The sequence below is a fragment of the Stegodyphus dumicola genome, chromosome 5 (assembly GCF_044657685.1).
Source record: "Stegodyphus dumicola isolate Sdum_Otavi_A_Nest chromosome 5, ASM4465768v1".
NCBI classification, from domain to species: Eukaryota; Metazoa; Arthropoda; class Arachnida; order Araneae; family Eresidae; genus Stegodyphus; species Stegodyphus dumicola.
Genome location: NC_140772.1, coordinates 153736927 through 153757477, shown reverse-complemented (window position 1 = coordinate 153757477; position 20551 = coordinate 153736927). Strand labels below are relative to the sequence as shown.

The following is a 20551-nucleotide window of genomic DNA, read 5'->3' as shown; positions in this document are numbered from 1 at the left end:
GTGCTAAGTAAGCTCACATCCCCCCCTTTTTTTTAAAAAAAAATATATGCAACAGAATTTTAAATAGTGGTCTGTGAAGCAAACATAATAACATGCATCGTAGCAATAACTTACGGATGTTGGCACTATTTACATCTATATTAATTAAGTCATCGTACTTGTAATTTAAAGTTACATGATTTAAATGGCTTTTATCTATTGCCTAATCTTTATGAAATCTGCTGTTGCAACAAGACCTGCTTTAATATCTCTTTCTTGTGAAATTCATCAAATAATCATATTTTGTTGTCCGCGACTTTTATGTCATAATATTGGACAGGAGATTATGCTTCCTATCTGAGATTTTGCCCATAAATCTTTTCCTATATTGATTTTCATCAAATCCCATGCTACTATGGGATGCTTAGGGCATCTGTGGTAATCTCTACAGTTTTTTGAAGTGATATAATTATTTGCTATGCTGCTACTGGATGTTTAGAGAGAACTGTATATTAAAGAGGAAGGGGTTAAGTTTCCATAAGTACATTATTTTTTTTTACAGATTTTTGTTTTATTTTCTATCTGCATCGTTTCTGCTTCCTTTTATGTTAAGAATTTCCTATACTTGGTAATTTTTGCATTGAAAGTAATTATCTATAACTTACATTAGAGATAAAATAATACTGAATATAACAAATGTAATGTTATTTCATAACTTCTTACTGAATAATTTTGTAAAGTAATATCTTATGGCAGTGGTCTTAAAGTGGTGGCCTACAGACTACAAGCTATCCCCAAAGCAGTTTTATGCAGCCCATTTCAGTTATGTATTTGTTTTAATATAGTGCTTATGGATTTTGATATAACATAAATTTGTTGAGCAGTGGAACTCAAAACAGTGTTTATTAAGAAAATAGAAAAGAACTAACAAATATTTCAGCAGTCATTGCATTACAATTGATTCAAAGCTATTGCCAGCGCACAACCAAAAGTACATTGTGTAATGTATCTATAACAATGCTCTGACAAACTCACAAAAGAAGCTTAAAAAAGGACATAATCATCACATGTCATGGCTTGTGTTTGCATCATTGCTAGTGAATGAAAATGAAATAAAATGGATAGATTTATGATGTCAATTATATTATAAAAATTATAGACTTTGTATGCTTGCAAGCCAGCTCGCGTGACTAGACTAAAGTGTGGAACGTTTGTATGATTGATAAATTTATTTACCAACCAAAAGTTGATAAAAACTTTTATGTACTTTCCCCTCCCACTGAGTTGGTATTTTTATGTTCCTTGAGAAGTTACTAGTTGGTTGAAAAATAAGCAAGTCTTGACAAAATGGCCCAATTGACTAATGAGCATTTACAATCCAGGATCCCTATTCTATGCCCCAAGAGTTTTCTTCAATTTATTCATTGCTACCAATGAAAACCAGATTTATCCAGTATTGCATGTTCTGCAGTATGGAATTGGTAGTAAACAAGGGGAACATAGTTGCCTCATAGTCTGTCAGGTTTTCCATAAATGGTTTACATCCATAGAATGTTAGATTAAGTTATTAAGATTTTAATATGAAATATATTACTGAAGTTAAATTAAAAAAAAAAAAAATATTTTTAATACTGAAATGAATGAACACAGTTTACAATGAAAAGTCTAACAGGTTTGCATAGTTTCAGTAGGAAGTTGATCACGACTCTGTATATGTTTTCTCCACTAATTTTTTCATATTTATGCGAAGAATATAGTCGCAGATCTTCAAATTTGTCAAAAATATGACAATGCATTCAATCTTCTAGAAAATGCATTTATTGCTTTCCTTAGACTGCCAAAATTTATTCTCATGATAATATGCACTGAGATGAGAGAATATTTCAGCCATATTCAGAAAATAGGAATTTACTGAAAGAAAGATAGGCTGTTTATGCTTCTTTCCAAAATGAAATATATATTTCCCTTTACAATATTAGATAGTATTTTTCCAATTTTCCTTAAAGTATTTTTCTACAACATATTTTTCATCATTTAATAATACATAGACCTTTAAGAAGAGTCTATCTAATTTAACTAATTTATATACAACAAAGATTAAGTTAATTTTAAAATATATTGGGTGGTAAAATTCCAACCCAATTCCTTCAATTTTTGTAAATTTTTAAAATATTTTACAGACTTATGACACACCTTGTATATGAATATATATATATTTAAGAGGATTATAAAGCTATGAAATATCAATTTTTTTAGGTATTTTTACAAATTATTTTCATTTGTATTCTTTTTATGATTATTGATAGTGAATGTATTTTGTTTTAAATAAAATATTGATGTCAGCAGTTTAAAATAAAAGATTTTTTATATGAAAAACACAGCAACAGTGTATTTTCATGAATCGCCATGAAAATACATGGTCACTGTGTTTCTGAAATTTATTCATTATTTATTACTTTATTAAATGATTAAAATTTTTAACAGTGAGAAAGGCGTGAGTTTTAAAAATCAATTATGATAATAAATGGGGCTTACTAATAGTAATGAATTCTAGAAATATCAGTAAATTCCAGACTTTGTCATTTGATTGAAATAATGTCTGCCTACAAAATAGTTTTGTACATAATGTATAACTCTATAACTTTCTGTTAGGTGCTAAGATGTTTTAGCAAGATGATACTACATTACTATTATTATTATATTATAGTGTTATTATTATTGCTATACAGTGAAAGTCCAGAAATCCACAAAGCTTGGGACCAGAGGTTGTGTGAATTTTGCAGATTTCAGGACAGAAAAGATAAAGCATAATATCCAGACTAAAAGTGCAAAATAAATAAGGCATTTTAGATACATGTAATTAAATTATTATATACATTATTGTAATAATGTATTGTATGCATTAAATTATTATTACATATATAAATTGATTATATTATTCATTGTATTATATGTACAATAGCATCGAGGTTTGCCGATTTCACCTCATGCAAAGATTTCCGGTTTCGTATTCTTGTGTTAGAATCACTGTTGCTGTAAAATTTCAACAGCTTTTCTTTATTTTTCTGTATATCATACACAATCGTGTCCTAATTCCATATGATTCTGATATAAACTGAGCAGTAGCAATTGCCTCCATCTTTTGCAGAATTGGCACTTTTTGCATTACCGTCAATGCAACTTGTTTACATTTTTCAACGTTGCAAGCAGTAAAATCATGAGTGCATTTCTTATCTCTCATTGTATTAAAATGGGTTGAAATTTAAAATATTCTTAATTTATCCACAAAATATCTGGATAGAAAAAAAGGCAGCACTAAATAATCTCGTGAAATAACAAAACTCAGAAAATACAACAATGTGAATCCTGAACTTGAAAGAAGAGTTGAGTGAATCATCTGCTTTCTTACCTCAATGCAGATTAGAGGAGAAAAAGCTTTTATCATGATGTAATTTAGTATTTCCATTATGACTCATGATTGTTCGGTAATTATGATGTCATTATTCTGTAAGTATTTTTTCTTTGATATTTCGTACTCAATGTTGTGGTTTCCGGAACCTATAAACTGAATGTTTATATTTTGAGAAGCAATGTGGATTTCAGGTCTGCGGATTTTTGGTATTTGACTGTACTAGTGAAAGTACCCAATGCCAGTTAAGTTAGATTGAGAGTAATGCATCTAACTGAGAGAATGATACCGCTGTAATCCTTCTCTAATAACGATGCAAAAAAATATGATTCATAGTCGTACATTTTTCAGTTTGATGCGATATGGAACACACATAAAAAAAAAATCGATAGAAAAATAGGCTAATTCTTTCTCATTATATCAGCAACAATGGCATGTAGTTTTTAATGATTTTCATCTTTCTAATCAAATGGTCTTAAAAGCTCAAGTTCCATCCAATATTTTGCCTATATTCAATTTTAGTCGATTAAATGTGGCAAAACATTTATCATAATTGATCAGAAATCAATAATGCGAACAAGTACACACAATCAAACATTCTTCTTTATATGCGTAGTTTTTGTAAAGTTTAGAAATTTTTAATTAACAAACTCTACGATTTGAAAGTGAGATGTAGCAACACTTTTCTTAGATAAAGCATTTTTATCTCCCAACGCGCGACACTGTTGCCATTCAGGAAAATGAGTGCAAAAATTAGCGTTTTCAGTGTTTTTAATTAATATTTCGGCTGATTAAAGTTGTACAAAGTTGAGAATAGCCAAAAAGGCTTCCCATGAATTTTTGGAATCGGGAATAATGTATTTAATGTTTGGCAATGCTATTTTTATTGCATTGTAAAACTTAGAATTTTTTTTTTAATCTCCAGCTTGCGAGACTGTCACCACTCTGAAAAATGAGGGCGAAAATTATAATTTTACTGAGTTTTTAATTAATATCTCTGATTTTAGCTACTTTTTTTTTTTTTTTTTTTTTTTTTTTAAGTGGATGTCGACCTTTTCCAGCACCCAGAAAAGAATTGTAGAAAGTGTGGTGATGATAGCTATAGTAGTGACTGAGTTATTAGAAGACAACCAAACATACAGACTTTCTTCTTTTTATATATAAATTATTATAGAGTAACAATATTATAAATCTAAGGATTTCTTCATGAAATAATTCTTTTTATCTGTTAGTATTGAAAAATAATATTTTTTTAATCTCCAAACTAAAAAAATGTAGTATACTAGTTATCAATTTTATATTCTAAAAGAGATGCTGTTCATTATTACAGTTTTCTATTATGTATATTGTTAGATATATACAAACAGACATTCACATATATAACATTTTAATATGACAATATGATGAAATGAGAGTTGCAGGTTTTGCAATTAACTATTTGTTATCTAATATTTTTGCTTTGAAAATAAGGGGCGTAGTTTTTCATAAAGATTTTTCAAAAAGGTAAGTGGGCATTTAAATGAATAATCATGAAGATGTTGCTTTAAGTAGATATATTTATCTGATAATAAATAAATCAAACAGGAAAATTCAATCATTCCTTTGCCATCACTCGAAGCACAGATTTTTCAGTTGGCAGTTAAATATGCTAACTATTTACACCATGAGAGCATGCATGGAGAAATTTGATAAATCTCTACATTTTTCATTCTTAAAGGGTGAGTGGGGACAGACATTAATGCTCTATTTGACAAAATCTGACTTGTATTTTAGTTTGCGTGTTGTGTTAAGTTTAAGCGTTAAGCTTTTTTATCATAATGCAAAATATCAGTGGGCTTATGCTGGAATTAAAATTATGGATCTTCCAGTTGCCAGCTGGATAGGATAACTATATCATACATAGAGAGGGATACAGTAATTTCTCGGGACTATTAATATATAAGATCACTTGAACAATATCTTATATAAAAATGTCCTTGAAGTGACTCATATATAGCAAGCCAATCCCATATATTATCAGCTTAAATTCATTGAATTTCTTTGATCCTGTACGCTTATAAATATATCAAACAAAGCCAGATTAATAGAGTATAATATCATAACTACTATTACATACTGTTTCATAAATAATACATAACTGTCATAATTTCAGGTACTTTGTGCTTTATGATTTTTTTGCTTTATCAATAATCTGTAGCAAATGAATTTCGTCTGCCAGTCAGTCAGCCTACTGCTAGCATGCTATGTGGAAGGGCAGTCTTTTTAAGTTTTTGCAATTTATTCTAAAATGCAGAATACTGTTGTGAACTTTTCTGTTAATTTTTGTAGGTGCTGCTGGTTGTGAGAAGAGTTTTCTACATAAAAATCATGTAGAAAGTATTTTAGGACTATAAATATTAATTTTCCATTCAAGAAATATTTAAGAATTATAAATGTTTATGTATTTAAGAAAACTTTCTTCCTGTCTGCATACATTACAGAAACTGGAACAGTCACGTACACTTCTATGATATCTTCAAGGATTTTGAGAGGGGGAAAGCAAAATAATACTATATAATTTTTTTTTAAAATTTTCTTGTAATTGTAAATATATTTCCCTGTATGTCATTTTAACATCTTTAAGTATTTATTTCTATATCAAAAGAGCAGTAAATTCAGGGAACTGTCCCAGGCAGCAAAAGCTCTAGCTATGCCACTGACCTGTCCACTATGAAACGATGAGAAAAAAATATTGCTGAAACTTTGACCTTTGCACACCTTAATAAATATGCCCAGAACTTATTGCCCACATGCTATAAATTATGTCACTTGTCTGTACTATAATTGGTCTAAAGCTGCCTGAAGAATTTGTCCTATCTCAATGAAGTCAGGTGGACCGAACCGCATATGATCTAAGGGCTGCAAAATGATTTACTTCATAAGGTTGGGGGCAGTTGACAAAAAAAAAAATTTCTTTTGAGTCGGTATTGTGTGCACTATAGTAGATGAGATCCAGTGATTGTAGAATAGGCATCCAGGATGAAAAAATTTTCCTCCAATGCTACAAATGTTATCAAACTCGAACCGCAGTTACATGTTGAGTAAAAAAAAAAGAAATGTATAATTATGTACATACAATTTTGAGTCATTTTGTTTCTTTGTGTGTCAATAAAACATTTAACACATAAAAGAAAGAGAATAAGTTGTCAGTCTTTATTCTGAAGTTTTGTTTCACGAAAGATGTCTGTGAAAATTTGTTTATTTTTGTAAACATTTTCATAATTTGTCTATTCTAAATTTATGTTAAAAGTAAGCTATTTAGTGGTTAGTTCAAAATGTTAATTATTTGAAATAAATATCAATCCAAAAATTTAACATTCAGTTGTCAGTACATTTGAATTACGAAATGTAACCAACAGAAATTTGTTACAGATAGAAAATAAGCACAATAAATGTGAATTTCCCTTGCATTATTATTGAAATTTTGTTGAGAAAAAAATCCCGCCACCAAGCTGTTTTCATGTCATGCATACTGCCCGCCAGCTGCTTTCAGGTCATGCATGCGGTCGGCATGCAGTTTGAGTTTGAGACCACTGTCTTAGGATACATTGAATTATGATAATTTGAAAACAAAAATTTGCATGATTTTAGTTATATAATTTTAAATTACTTAAAATTAGTTTTGCATTAAATTAGTTAAAATTACCTTTTTGTCCAATAAATTTTTTTTTTTTTTTTTTTTTGACAAAGCAAAACTTTATGAAGAAAGGGGAATTTTCATAAAAGAATATGTTTATTTATTTCATGTTATAAAGAATTCAGTTTTTAATATTTGAATTCACAACTTTTATCAAATTCTGTAATTAAACATGCAAAATTCTGAAAGTAAAAAACAAATAATTTTTTTGTTTGTTTTTACTTTCAGAATTTAATGTATCTTATCTATATATTTTCTTGTTGACCTTGAAAGTTAGCAGAGGTCTCGCCAAATATGCTTGAATCATTCTGGCAGAAGTTTGAAGAAATAGATTGATCTTTATTTAGTTAGATCATTATGGGTCACACTTTATTTAATTAAGTAATGAATAGATACAAGTTACAGAAATAGCAAATAAAGCATTTAAATAAATATGAGCTTAATATAAGATTATCTGACAAATTCATTAAAACTAGCATTTGTTATCTTGGCAGCAAAAATTCTTTAACGCCATTTAAAATAGCAACAAAGCTGTCACTATAGCAAAAAATCACTTTTTTGTGACTTGGCAAATACATGAATTTGTTTCAATACAAATCTAAGTGGTGTTGTGCAGTTCTATGGTGCCTTTTGCTTTTGGGAGCCCCACAATCTTTGAATGTTTTCTATAAATGCACAAGTATAGCCAGTCCCGAAACATTGAGAATGGACCACTGCTTGCTGTTTTATAGAAGCCAGGTCCTAGATTTTAATCTTTCCTTTGCCTAAAATAATGTAAGAAAAAACAAAGATATAAGAAATAACAATTCATTGAATTCTTCTTTCAAAAACTAAACTGGCTTATTAAGTTACATAATACCAAAGCAAAAATCTTATTAATGTGTTGTGACATCATGCTTATTCATTACTGTAGCTAAATTGCACTGTTTGGCAAGTTTTTATTTGGTGAAAATAGTTGTCGGGAAAATACATAAGTATGATACTTTGCACCAAATCAAAAAACACCAAAGACTGTAAATGAAGCTTTGCATCATGTTACCAAATGCTATTATTTAAGTATGTACATAGCATGCATCTGTATGTAATTTAGGGTACAGGTAGATTTGTACTTTTCAAATTCAGTGTTTCCCCTCCGAGTTATACACTCTTTTGCAAATAAATCGAAGCACAATGAAGGAAGTGGTTGTTTTTATGAAATTGAATATGTGTACACATACATAGATAATAAAATGATTATAAAATCAAGGTCATATGTTCATGGCTCAAAATCACCCGTTGATTGTTCAAATTAGTAGTTGGTCGAACCGTCCCTGTCGGCAATGCATGCTTGAATTCGTCGAGGCATGGAGTGGTAGAAGTTCCTAGTGTCATCCTGCGACACATTCTGCCAGGCATTCATCAATTGTCGCTCCAGACCTGTGATATTTTGTGGTGCCCAAATCTGGCGGTCTACTATGTCCCAGACATGCTCGATTGATGAAAGGTTTGGTGACCTTGCTGGGCAAGGAAGAGTATCAACTGCACAGAGACAGTCCAGAGATATGCAAGCGGTATGTGGCCTGGCATTATCTTGTTGGAAAATAGCCCCAGGATGACATGCCATGAAGGGTAATGCAACAGTCCACAGCATGGTATCAACATATCATTGAGCTGTTAAAGATGTACAGAGGATGACTAAAGATGACCTGCTGTCATAAGAAATAACACTCCACGCCATTACACCAGGGGTTGTGGCTGTATGCCTTTGTAAAGCAAAAGCTGATTGGGACCTCTGGCCCCGTCCTCTCCAGACACGAACACGGTGGTCATCTGCTTCAAAAGTGAAGCAGGATTCATCACTGAACACTATACAATGCCAGTCTGATGGCAGCTATGATGATCGACTGCAACACCACTCCAGACGACTCCGCCGATGCTGTGAGGTCAAAGATAAATGTCTTAAAGGCCTCTGTGAGCGTAACCCTGCCTCAGACGAGCACCGTGAGATGGTGGCTGGTACCACGGGAGGTATACACATGGCTGTAGTGCGTTGAATAGTCGGCAATGATACTGTTTAGGTGGTTCGGGCCTGGCAGACGATCATCCTATCTTGCCTCGCATTTGTGTTCCTTGGCAGGTGCATTGCAGGTGGTGGCCTTTTGCTCAGTATGACCGCCCGGCTTCACACAATCCTACAGTGCGACACCATGTTCAAAGTCGTTTAGTTGTCTTTAAGGCCTTTGATATCACTGTAATGGCATTTTTAGTTGCTTCTTTATGGAATTACAATCACAGCAACAAAAAAAAAAAAGATAAATTTTCCACCTCTGTAACTGGTTTTATACTTTGCGAATTGCGCACTAGAAATGTGCACTATGATCCCAATTCCAGTTAGGTTGCTTTGAAACTTTGATCATTTGCATGTTCGATGAAGGTGTTTTTGCATACCAAATTTCATCACGATCAAAAAATTCTTTCTTGGTGCTTCGATTTTTTTTGCAAGAGTGTATTCTTGCAATGACTATATATTTGTTTTTGTTGTAATGAATCATAATGGAACTGTGGAGTTTGCTGTCTTTTATTTTCATGATGTTGGAGTGTTGGTTGAAGTTTCAATTGTTCTTGAGTGATCATAATTGTGGCCAGTGCATAATGTTAAAAAAAAAAAAAAAAAATTATTATTTTATTTTTTAACGAATTCAAATAAATAAATATGTGGCATTTGTGTGCATCATTGAAATAGACTTTTGGGGGGGGGTGAGGATAATTAAAAACTTTCTGTTTGAGTAGTGAAATGAAAACCTTATATATTCAAAAAAAAATTTTAAAGGAAGTATTCATACTAATTTAATTATTCCTTCATGGAATAAAAATAAATTGCAAAAACGTTTAAAATTGCTAAAAGGTATCGAAAAATTTCTTTAAGATACAGTTGTGCTACATTAATGGGCAAAAATTAGGAACTGTAATAACATATATATAATCAAAAGTTGCTTTTAATAATAATTTTAATGTCAATTTTAGTGTTATACTTAGGTAATTTTGCTCTTCAACTTATGACTTAAATAAGTTTACTGAAAGTAATGAAAAAATATGAATTTAAATGAAAACATTTATCTGTTTAGAACCTACACTGGAGGCACCTCCTGATGTTAGAGATCCATTGACTGAAATGATGGCAGAACATGGCATGGTTCGTCAAATGGTAGATAATACCCAAGTTATTACTTCTGGCCAGCTATCTGATGGATTAAGAGCCCGTGCTTTATATGATTATCAAGCAGGTAAGTTATAACTGTGTATCAAATGTTATAATTATTTTATAATAGTTTATTAACTTATGTCAAGGGAAGTAGTGCTTACTTTTTTTTTTAATGTGAAGTCTTTTAAAATGTGTAAAAATTAATTTCAAATTTTTATTTCTGAAGTTAGTTTTTATAAGCAAAAAAAAAAAAAAAAAAAAAAAATTCATTTATTTATATCTCTGGTCTCTGAATCAAGAGAAGCAACTTATCATAATTATCAGATATTTGTGAGTCATAAGTTTACATTTAAAAGAAATTAATAATGGAATTTTTACTATCACTTTAATAATTAATTTTAAATGTCTATGTAACAATTATTTATCCAGCAACAACTGCGATAAGTATTCATGTAAATATATAGAGAGCTAAAAATTCTAAATTTGAGCAAGGATTTTTCACAGTTGGTGAAAGTGAAATGAGTATCACATATACGAGGCGTATTCGGAAACTAAGTACCGTTTTGAAAAAAAAAAAAAAAATAGTAAAACAATTTTTTCGAATCCAATTTTATTTTTACATGAAAATACATGTCTTAAACTATTTTTCAACATAGTTTCTGCCAATGATCAAACAGTTGTCATAGCAGGTGACCAGTTTTTGTATACCATCGTCAAAGAAACTTCCCGCTAGTTTCGATAACCACGACTCCACAGCATTTTTCGTGTCATCGTCAGATCCAAAGCGCTTGCCACCAAGCTCGCGCTTTATGTGCAGGAACAAGTGATAGTCGGACGGCGCCAAGTCCGGGCTGTACGGCGGGTGATCGAACTGCTCCCAATGAAACTGTCGAATTAACGATTGAGTGACACCAGCAGTATGGGGCCGAGCATTGTCATGGAGCAACACAATTCCTTTACTGAGCATTCCTCTTCATTTGTTTTGAATGGCATGCCTTAGTTTTGTTAAAGTCTCAAAATATCGTGCCGCATTAATGGTTTCACCTTTGGGAAGAAATTTAGTAAGCAAAACGAATTTCCTATCCCAGAAGACAGTGCACATGATTTTTTGTGATGACATTGTCACTTTGAACTTTTGTTTTTTCGGAGAATGAGTGGCTCCACTCCATCGTTTGTTGTTTCGATTCTGGTGTGAAATGACACACCCAAGTTTCATCACCTGTCACAATTTGGTTTGAAAAGTTTTCTCCCTCATCACTGTACCGCGTGAGAAACGTCAGGGCACTACCAAGTCGCTTTGTTTTGTGAACATCAGTGAGCATTTTTGGAACCCATCGGGAATACAGTTTGCAATAATTCAAGTGGTCAGACACAATTTCGAACAAAAGAGTACGTGAAATTTGTGGAAATGCCTCTGAAAGAGTTGTCATTGTGAAGCATCTGTTCTCATGAATTGCTTCATCAACTTTCCTTACCAAATCATCAGTGACAACAGAAGGCCGACCACTCCGAGCCTCGGCGTGGACATTTGTTCGACCTGCATTAAACATTCTTACCCACTTTCTCACCATTCCATCACTTATCGCGCATTCACCGTAAACTTCTGTCACTTGACGATAAATTTCGGCCGGTTGAACATTCCTCACGTTAAAAAATTTAATCACGGCACGAATCTCACAGTCAGCGGGAGAACTAATTGTCTTAAACATTTTGAATGTGCACAGCAAACTGAAAACACAACATAGAGCAACCAAAATGACGACAATTGAAAGTCAGTGAACAAGAAAGACTAGTGCGCATGCGCAGGACGCCTACCACAGCGCTGCGACGGCGCTAGAATGAAACGGTACATATTTATAAAGGTGCTTTTTTTTAACTCTTGATATGTATAGAGATCAAGTTCTAGCATATCTTGATATCTTGAACATTTAACTGATGCAGATTAACTGATGATTGCTGACAACTGCAATAAATTGGTAACACAGTTAAGCATGTCCTTTTCATTAAGTTCCTCATTTCTTTCTTTAAAGTGAGACTTATATTGTTCTTAGAAACTTAATGGCAATTATATGTTATAATCTTAATTTAAAAATTATATTAGTAAAGATTTTAAATATTGCTAGAATGTATACTCTATAGTACTTTGAATTTTAAATGGAAATATTTTGGCAGAGGATTGAAAAAAAAGAATAAAGCTTATAAATAAGTAAGAGTCGTGCCTTCCTGAAATGAAATCAAAATATTCCAAAAATTTTTTATATGAAGAAAAACAAGCCCCCCCCCCCAAAAAAAAAGTTGAGATGTAGAAGCTAACATTTTTGTGCTTTTAAAAGTTTAAATAAAATTGCTGATATTGTCAAAAATGGATCCATTTATTTTGGATAAATTAGTTTTTATTTCAAAAACTGTTTTTAACTGAAATTTCATAACATGCAGGAAAAAACACATCTCAATATGGAATATGAAATGGAGGAAAAATATTTACTTAAACTTGTATATTAACAAATTTTTTGTGATATCCCAAACTTTATCTATGTACAAAATTAATAATCTAAAATTGCATTAAAAATAATAAATTTAGAGAGTAATGTAGTATGCTGAAGAAAGTGTCATAAAATAAATTATTTAAAAAAGTTAGTGTATGTTTATTGGCTAGCATAATTTCAATATAATAATGAAAATGCTTGAAATATTGCAAAAATTTCCTACAGTGCCGTATGGAAACACAAAATAAACTAATACTTTTTTTAATGCTGACAATTTGCTCAGTATAATGTTAACAGAAACCTCTTAAGTTGGAGGAAAGGAAGAACATTTTGCATTGTAAAAGATATGCATATATTGAAATAATAAATTCAGCATGAAACCAAATTTCTTTACATAGTCAACCCATTGGTCAAACGACAGACCACTGAATGCTGGTTCAAACTAAGGCAAATGAATTGACTGCATGCCTTGTTTTTGTGGTTCTCGCTATGTGTAATGGAAACTCAAACCTGTCTCTTTGAGAAAGTTCTTCTCAAAGACATGCCTCTCCTTAGGCAGACAGCCCTTATGTGTTTTGCTATATCCAAATTACCTAATTTAACCTCTTTATATCACTAACGTCAAAACAAGGTACTCAGAATTCTTGAGAAATGTTCCATCTCTACAGATTATATTTCCATACTTTATATATTTTTTTATGTAATCTACATTTTTGTATTCTGGAACTGGAATTATTATTGATTTTGTATAAGGATTATTATTTAAATATATTAAAAATTTTGGTCGATTATGGTGGGCTTTTCATAAAAATCCCATTTTGATCCTATGCTTTAAGTTTATCATAGTTTGATAATTTTATAATTTGAATAATTTTCATTTTTCTCTAAAATCAAAATTATACAGACTGTTATCTTTTACTACCCAAATTATTCCACTTTCTTATCTTCAGATGCCTTATCAAATTTTATCTCTTAACCCTCTGAGCGTTATGGGTTTAGCCTTGAAATTTCAAAGTTCTTCAAAATGTCATGAATAAGTGATATTTTCTTGATTTTAATTAAAAAATGATTCTTTCATTTTGTACCTTGATTCCTTTTCTTCCAATATCATCCAAACTGAAATCAGATACATTAAAAGCTAGCAGAAATTTTCACGTATAATGAATGTGGAAGGCAACCTTTTGTACGGAATTTTCCGGCCTTAACACTGAGAGGGTTAATCAGTTTAATCATTTGGGATGTAATAGCAATTAAAATGCATTTCTCAATATAGTTATTCATAACTGTTAAAGACAGTGGAATTTTATACCTTTACTTACATGATTAATATATATGTGAATGATTCTTTAGATGCAGTACATTAATTAGTTATTTTCTTATGTAGCTGATGATACAGAAATATCATTTGACCCTGATGATATCATAACTCAGATAGAACAGATTGATGAGGGATGGTGGCAAGGCCTTGCTCCTGATGGTTCCTATGGTTTATTTCCAGCTAATTATGTTGAATTATTAGACTGATAAGTTGTGTTCATTTAAGACTGCAATATATCATCTGTGATGAAAATAAATTTTGTAATTCTTTTTTTTTTTTTTTTTTTTTTTTTTTAACAATTTTACGAATTCACTAGATAGAGAGATGTACATGGTAATGTCTTGTTGAGAGTTGTAAATCAAATTCTTAAATTAAGAATGAAAGGAAAATGTATGCTTGAAATGCCTATATGAAATATCTTCAATACATCTTGAGAAGTGCCATATGATTTTTTAAGATGTTAGAACAGTTAAGTATGTTTATTACTATTACAAAATAATTACATATTTAAAAATTACCAATCAGAAGGGAAGATTTTATTTCTTATACATTGATTTGAAAATCGGTAAATTTTATTTAATAAGTGAGAATCAATAACTGATTGGTATTGTATTTAGATTATAACATGGATATTAGTGAGGATGTTACTAATCAGTCAGATTTTAGATTTTTTAATTTTATGGAGTATCTCTTTATAGCAAACCAATGCCTTTTTTTAATGTATTCATTTGATGCATTAAGTCTTTGACACATTTTATAGCTTTTTTAAAATGGTAAACAGTATTCCATTTCATACTGTAAACTCTTTGCAGTGTCCTGTAATTTTTTAAAGCTTTCTTGCATGCATAAATGAAGATCTTTCTGCATGCATGAAAGAACTTTAGAAATTTATTTTTAACTATTGATTTGGTCTTCTGTGTGAAGAACATAATCTTTACTTTGAATACTATTTCAGGGTATATTACATTGTTGTTTCCTTATTTCAAATGTAAGTAGTTTTGCTTTATGTGCTGTATGACACAAATGGTCATTTATACAAAAATAAATTTATATAAACTGGTCAGGCATGTTCATCATATTATGCGAATAATGTATAATTATATACTATTAGGGATGCTTTTTAGAATTTTCTTCTGAAACTGTATGAATTTTATAGATTGTAATAATATTCAAAATGTAATTTTTTAATCAATTATTTAATACATTAGAATATTTTGTAATTTTTTAGTAGTCGCCATGTAAAGTTTTTTCAGACTTAAATTTGTAAAGATTATTATTTGAAGTTCTCATTAAAAACTAAATTAGTCGAAATAGTTCTCTTTGTAATAAATCAAATCTCTCAAGATCAATCAAAATGGAGCTGCAGATAGCCTTAATTTGCTTTAGCAATTAAATAGACATAATCTGATCTAATGATTTAGATAAGGAGAATAAATAATGTTCCTATATCTACAAACTGCTATGTATTGCATGTATGAATTCACCATGAAATTCTAATAATGTTGTCAATAATGTTTGAAATTTTAAAATGGATTTTTGAATTTCAAAACATAAATTTATTTTAGCTGTCAGTATATGTATGTTTGCACATACATTTAAAAAAAAATATATATATTTGCAAGTGAATTTGAACAATCTCATTGAGTTAAAACTCATGTGGAAAAGTTGATTAGTACTTTTAATTTTTTCTGAATTCATCTACTAGCACTGCTGTGCATTTTCTTTTTTTTATATTTTCTGTAGACAGTTTTGTTTCATACTGAAAATTTCTAATTGTAATTTTTCCATCATTCCACATTAGTTAAGGTCCCAATTAATCCTTTGACTGCTAATTGCTTTAAGTTGAAGCGCTCTGAGAGAGTGGCATGCAACCGTAGAACGAATGACCAAATAAATAAGATCTCATTTTTTCTTCTTGTTAAGCAACGAACTGGGTGTGAGGTTTCTTGTGAGTGCTGGACATGTACAATAGAAATAATTTCCAAACATACAGATGAGACAACAGTATATGGCCAAAGCCTTGCCGAGTCCACATTTGTGTCCATAGTTTACACTAATGGTTTGTGCCAGATGCACATGTGCACCCATAGGCCATACTGATGGTTTTTGCTGGATGCATATATGCACCTATAGTAGTCAAAGACTTAAGTAGTTGACTGTATTATACTAAACATTTAATTTTTTTTTTCAAAAATTATTTGTCTATAGAGGAGTAGATCCTCAAGGAAAAACATGAGGTTAAGAACATATAAGCATAAAATTGCTGAAATTTTTAAACATTAATTTTATATTGAAAAAAGTATGTTGTTAGTATACAAATTTAAATGTTTTATATTTTAAATCATGATTGATGGATGAGAAAACAATCAAATGAAATACTGAAGTATCTACATGCTTTAAACCATAAGCTTGGATTCATTATGTTCATTATATTACGATTAATATATTCATCAATATTAATTATAATATTGATGAATGAGAAAACAATCAAATCAAATACTAAAGTATCTACATGCTTTAAACCATAAGCTTGGATTTATTATGTTCATTATATTACAATTAATATATTCAGATTAGTTGGTGAGACATATGATTTTTGTCTAGAGGAATAGAACAAATGCTCTCCATTTGTCCCATTTCCAACTGTAAACTTCTGTGTTCCCTTTCTTTGCTGAAGTGGTTAACATTTTTCAGATAAATTTTATGGAAAAGGGAAGCAGATTTCCTGAAAGAGAATCATTATGTCTAGCAGCAAATTCATTTTCCCTTTACAGCTCCTTATTCTGAAACCTGGCTGGTATAAATATTGTGACTAATTTTCCTTTATAAAAATAAGGAAGATTTAGTTATGATTATCATGAATATGAGATCATGATACTTACCTAACTATATGATCTGCTCATATCATATAGTTGGTAGGTAGTGAATAATTTCCAGCTAAAGTAAAAGAATGAATCTTCTATTCTTCTTTTTTTGCTGATTATTAGAGGTTAGATTAAGAAGGATACTGCAAATGCAGTCATGGCCATTTTCTGATGCAAGAATGGCTTCTTTGCTGGATAAGATCCATCTTAGTCTATTGGAAGCACAGAAATTATTCGTTGGTAATCTATTTATGCAGTTCATTTGTTTGTAGCTAATACTGTATTTTATAGTGCAGAAAAAGACAAAGGCAGCATACCTGCAATGCTAATAGGTATCAAAAATATGTTTTAATTTGAAGATATTTTCACATCTTTCTGCTGATGTAATTGTAATCACTGGTATCAAATTGTCCATATTAACAAATTATATAATATGCTTTGTAAATGCTAGAAGGCCTGGGCTTTAACAATAATGTCATGGAATGGATGATAAAAGTGGATGGCAAGGACACAAAAGTAAACGAACTAAATGGGTATGCCAGAAACCAAAGTACGTAGTTAAATTTTATTTTTATGTAATATATTCAATAGTAAAACTTTCAATAGCATCATTTGACATCAATATTTATTTTAATGAGGATAACTATTGTATATATATATATATAAGCGACTGACTGAAAAAATAAAACTTGGTATGAAAACACTCTGCTTCATGTGCAGTATCTATATTATATATTTTATCTTCAATTCCTTTTTACTTTGGCTGTTTATGTTAATTGTCTAATATATATGCATTATGTTCATTCAAAGGAAGCAGAAATGTAAATAATTTCTTAATTACAGTTTTTATTCCTCTAACATCACTGGCTTTAATGAAATACAGTACTTCCCATTATCTGATTTACTTATTATCACATACCATTAAAATTTAATTCAGACTTAAAAATTATGATAATTTTGATTGATAGTAAAGTTATTACTGCACTATGTATAATATTTCATTAAGAATGCATTTTTCATATTGATGGTACAAGTAAATCAGTCCTGTGATCAGAGACCTCCTGATCAAGACACTACCATTATTCAGTCTGTTTTATATCAGATAACTGGAGTTCTACTATTATATTCTGTAATAGTTTTCTTACTTCAGCTTTGATTTCTTCGCTGCATTTATGGTTGTACTATAACTATTATAATTTATTCTTGTCTAGTCGTTTTATCTCCTTTCTCAATCTTGGTGCTTTTTTTTTTTTTTTTGTGTGTGTGTGTGTGTGTGTGTGTGTGTGTGTGTTTTGTTTTTATTTCATACTTAGCATTTACAAAACAGTGTCAGGCATAAAATGAAAGATATCTATGTTTTACTAACATTGACGTTTACTTCATTTTTTTCCCTATGCCTGATCTATAATATAAACTCTTTTATGTGCAAGGGGGAGAAAAGCTGAAGTATAACACAATATATACAAATTTTGAGCATAGCAAAGTTTTAATCATTTCTGTTGAATCTGTTTTATGATTGATGCATCTTCAACAGAGTAATGAGAACTAATGATAGTGTGTTAAATTCTTGTTTTTCGAAATGTGTCATCTAAAAGAAAGTATAAACTCTAAAATAAGAAAAATCCTTTACATGTTCAGTAAAAGTAATGTAAATTGAATACCTAAACACTTTTATCACTTAATTTGTATAGTTAATATGGAATCTAGGCCTGGTCATCTGTTGAGTTTATGGAAATTTAGGAATTTTAAATTGTTAAATATCTGCTAATAAATAGCATAATAGTGATTATTTATTCAATTTGAAAATGTTACAACTATAGAAAAAATGTATAATATGTTGATATTTTACATAATGACTGAACTGCTGTAGTGAATTTTAATATGTTTTAAGCTGAAAATGCATAAAATGCTTAAAAATTATAATACTGCATATTATGCAGGTATGCTCTAAAATGCATAGAGCTTGACATATACTTTTGGAGAACAGTTATAAATGATTAAGTACTTAAAATATATGAACTATGAGCTTTTTTAATTGTATTATCAAGACTTGTCTAATTTTTACAGGTATACAAAAAAAAAAAAAAAAAAAAAAAATTAAAAATTAAAAATGAGCAATATTTTATATTATGTAGTTTCCTTGCATATCTTTATCCTGTGTAATTTTTTATTTGAATTTGTACTGAATAGTTTTATTTGTTAAACTTTTTATTGTACATCCAAGTTTTACATTAAATGTTTCATTTTTGTATTGAATTAAATATTTTCTTTTTAAATTGTCTTGTTTGTTTTAATGTAATTCACTGAAACAAAATTTAAACTCTAAAAAATACAACATTTTCAGTTACAGAATAATGATGAATTTAAGTCATTAAGTTAAAATGTTTAATGAAAACAAATAAATACCACTGGAACTGCTAATAAATTGGAAACCTATAAACTTTATACAGTACAAAGTCCATAATCCAGAATGATCTATAATCCGGACCTCAAAGCCACAAACTTTTTTTTTTTTTTGTTTTTTTGTACGCTTTACGCATGCACATTTAATGTATAAGCTAGACTAAGATTATCTTTCCTGATTCTAATTATCTTTCTGATTCTAAGGCATTTCAGTTAATGTTGCAGATTGCACTGTTCCTCAATCTTCTAATTGGATCTGGCTTGTTATTTTTTGCAGACTGTAAGAGCAATTTTATAAAAATTAAGCTTGAACTTTCGATTATGTCAAAAAGAGTTTAATTCTGGAGCTGCCAAAGGATCTACAAAGCGAAAGCATGTTTCGATGTCCATCAAACAAAAAATGGAATTGCTGCAAAAAATAGATAAAGGCATGAAGAAAGTGACACAGAGGTTAGTGAAAACAAAAAAAAATTTCGATTGACAAGTTAGTCGGTATTCTCAGCACAGCAGTTACAGGCCTTGAATAGTGGAACTTTGTTGCTGAACAAGAAATTATGTCTGTTTATAGAATTAAAGAGAAAGTATTATCGCAAAAAACGAAGCAACTTAAACAACTTACATTGAAAGAAATGTTTAAGTAAACAAATAAATATTAAGCTTTTTTTTAATTAAGACACAATAACACGCCGAATAAATACTAATTCCGAAGTCAAACAACAAAAATCAGCGTTATATTTACAAAAATTTTCACAGGACTAGTTTCGATGGTTTTACCGAACCACCATCTTCAGCTGCAAAACCGCAAATGAACAAGATAGGAAATAATGATTAGATAAGATAAGAAAGCTTGGACAAGAATAAGCAAGTGGCGCCATCTGTTGGTGAAACAGAACTAAAACATAATTTCTTTAAAGGCCGAAGGCAAATTTGGATTAGAATTAGGATCGTTAACTAGAACAGAAAGATTTTTATGAATGTGAAATGCCTCTAGAAAATCCAGTTCTCCAATGGAAGATGTTTTTTGAATAATTTTGGCAGCAGAAAAACTGAAAGTGTGGTTTTCGGACCAACAATGTTGAGCAACAGAAGACTTCTGTGTTTACTTTTTTCTAACATATGCCTCATGTTCCTTGACGTGAAATTTTAAGGCTCTCTTAGTTTGGCCAATGTAAATTAAACCACACTGGCAAGGAATCCTATAAATACCCCAGGAACTCATATCCGGAATGGGGTCC

General features: G+C 30.3%; 2 protein-coding genes across 3 annotated transcripts in view; one reads left to right on the top strand and one right to left on the bottom strand.

Annotated features, from left to right (window-relative positions):
* The window catches only part of Abp1 (Actin binding protein 1), a 53687-nt gene extending 34663 nt beyond the window's left edge, over nucleotides 1–19024 (top strand). Inside the window, exons 11-12 of the mRNA XM_085817256.1 lie at nucleotides 10169–10327; nucleotides 14116–19024. Of these exons, the coding sequence (XP_085673382.1) occupies nucleotides 10169–10327; nucleotides 14116–14255 (299 nt within the window). The 3' untranslated portion in view covers nucleotides 14256–19024. The remainder of the gene's footprint in view (nucleotides 1–10168; nucleotides 10328–14115) is intronic.
* HPS1 (Hermansky-Pudlak syndrome 1 protein) overlaps nucleotides 6555–20551 on the bottom strand; it is a 133554-nt gene continuing 119557 nt past the window's right edge. For both annotated transcript variants that reach the window (XM_085817254.1, XM_085817255.1), the window contains one exon: nucleotides 6555–7828. In XM_085817254.1, the coding sequence (XP_085673380.1) occupies nucleotides 7790–7828 (39 nt within the window). In that variant the 3' untranslated portion in view covers nucleotides 6555–7789. The remainder of the gene's footprint in view (nucleotides 7829–20551) is intronic.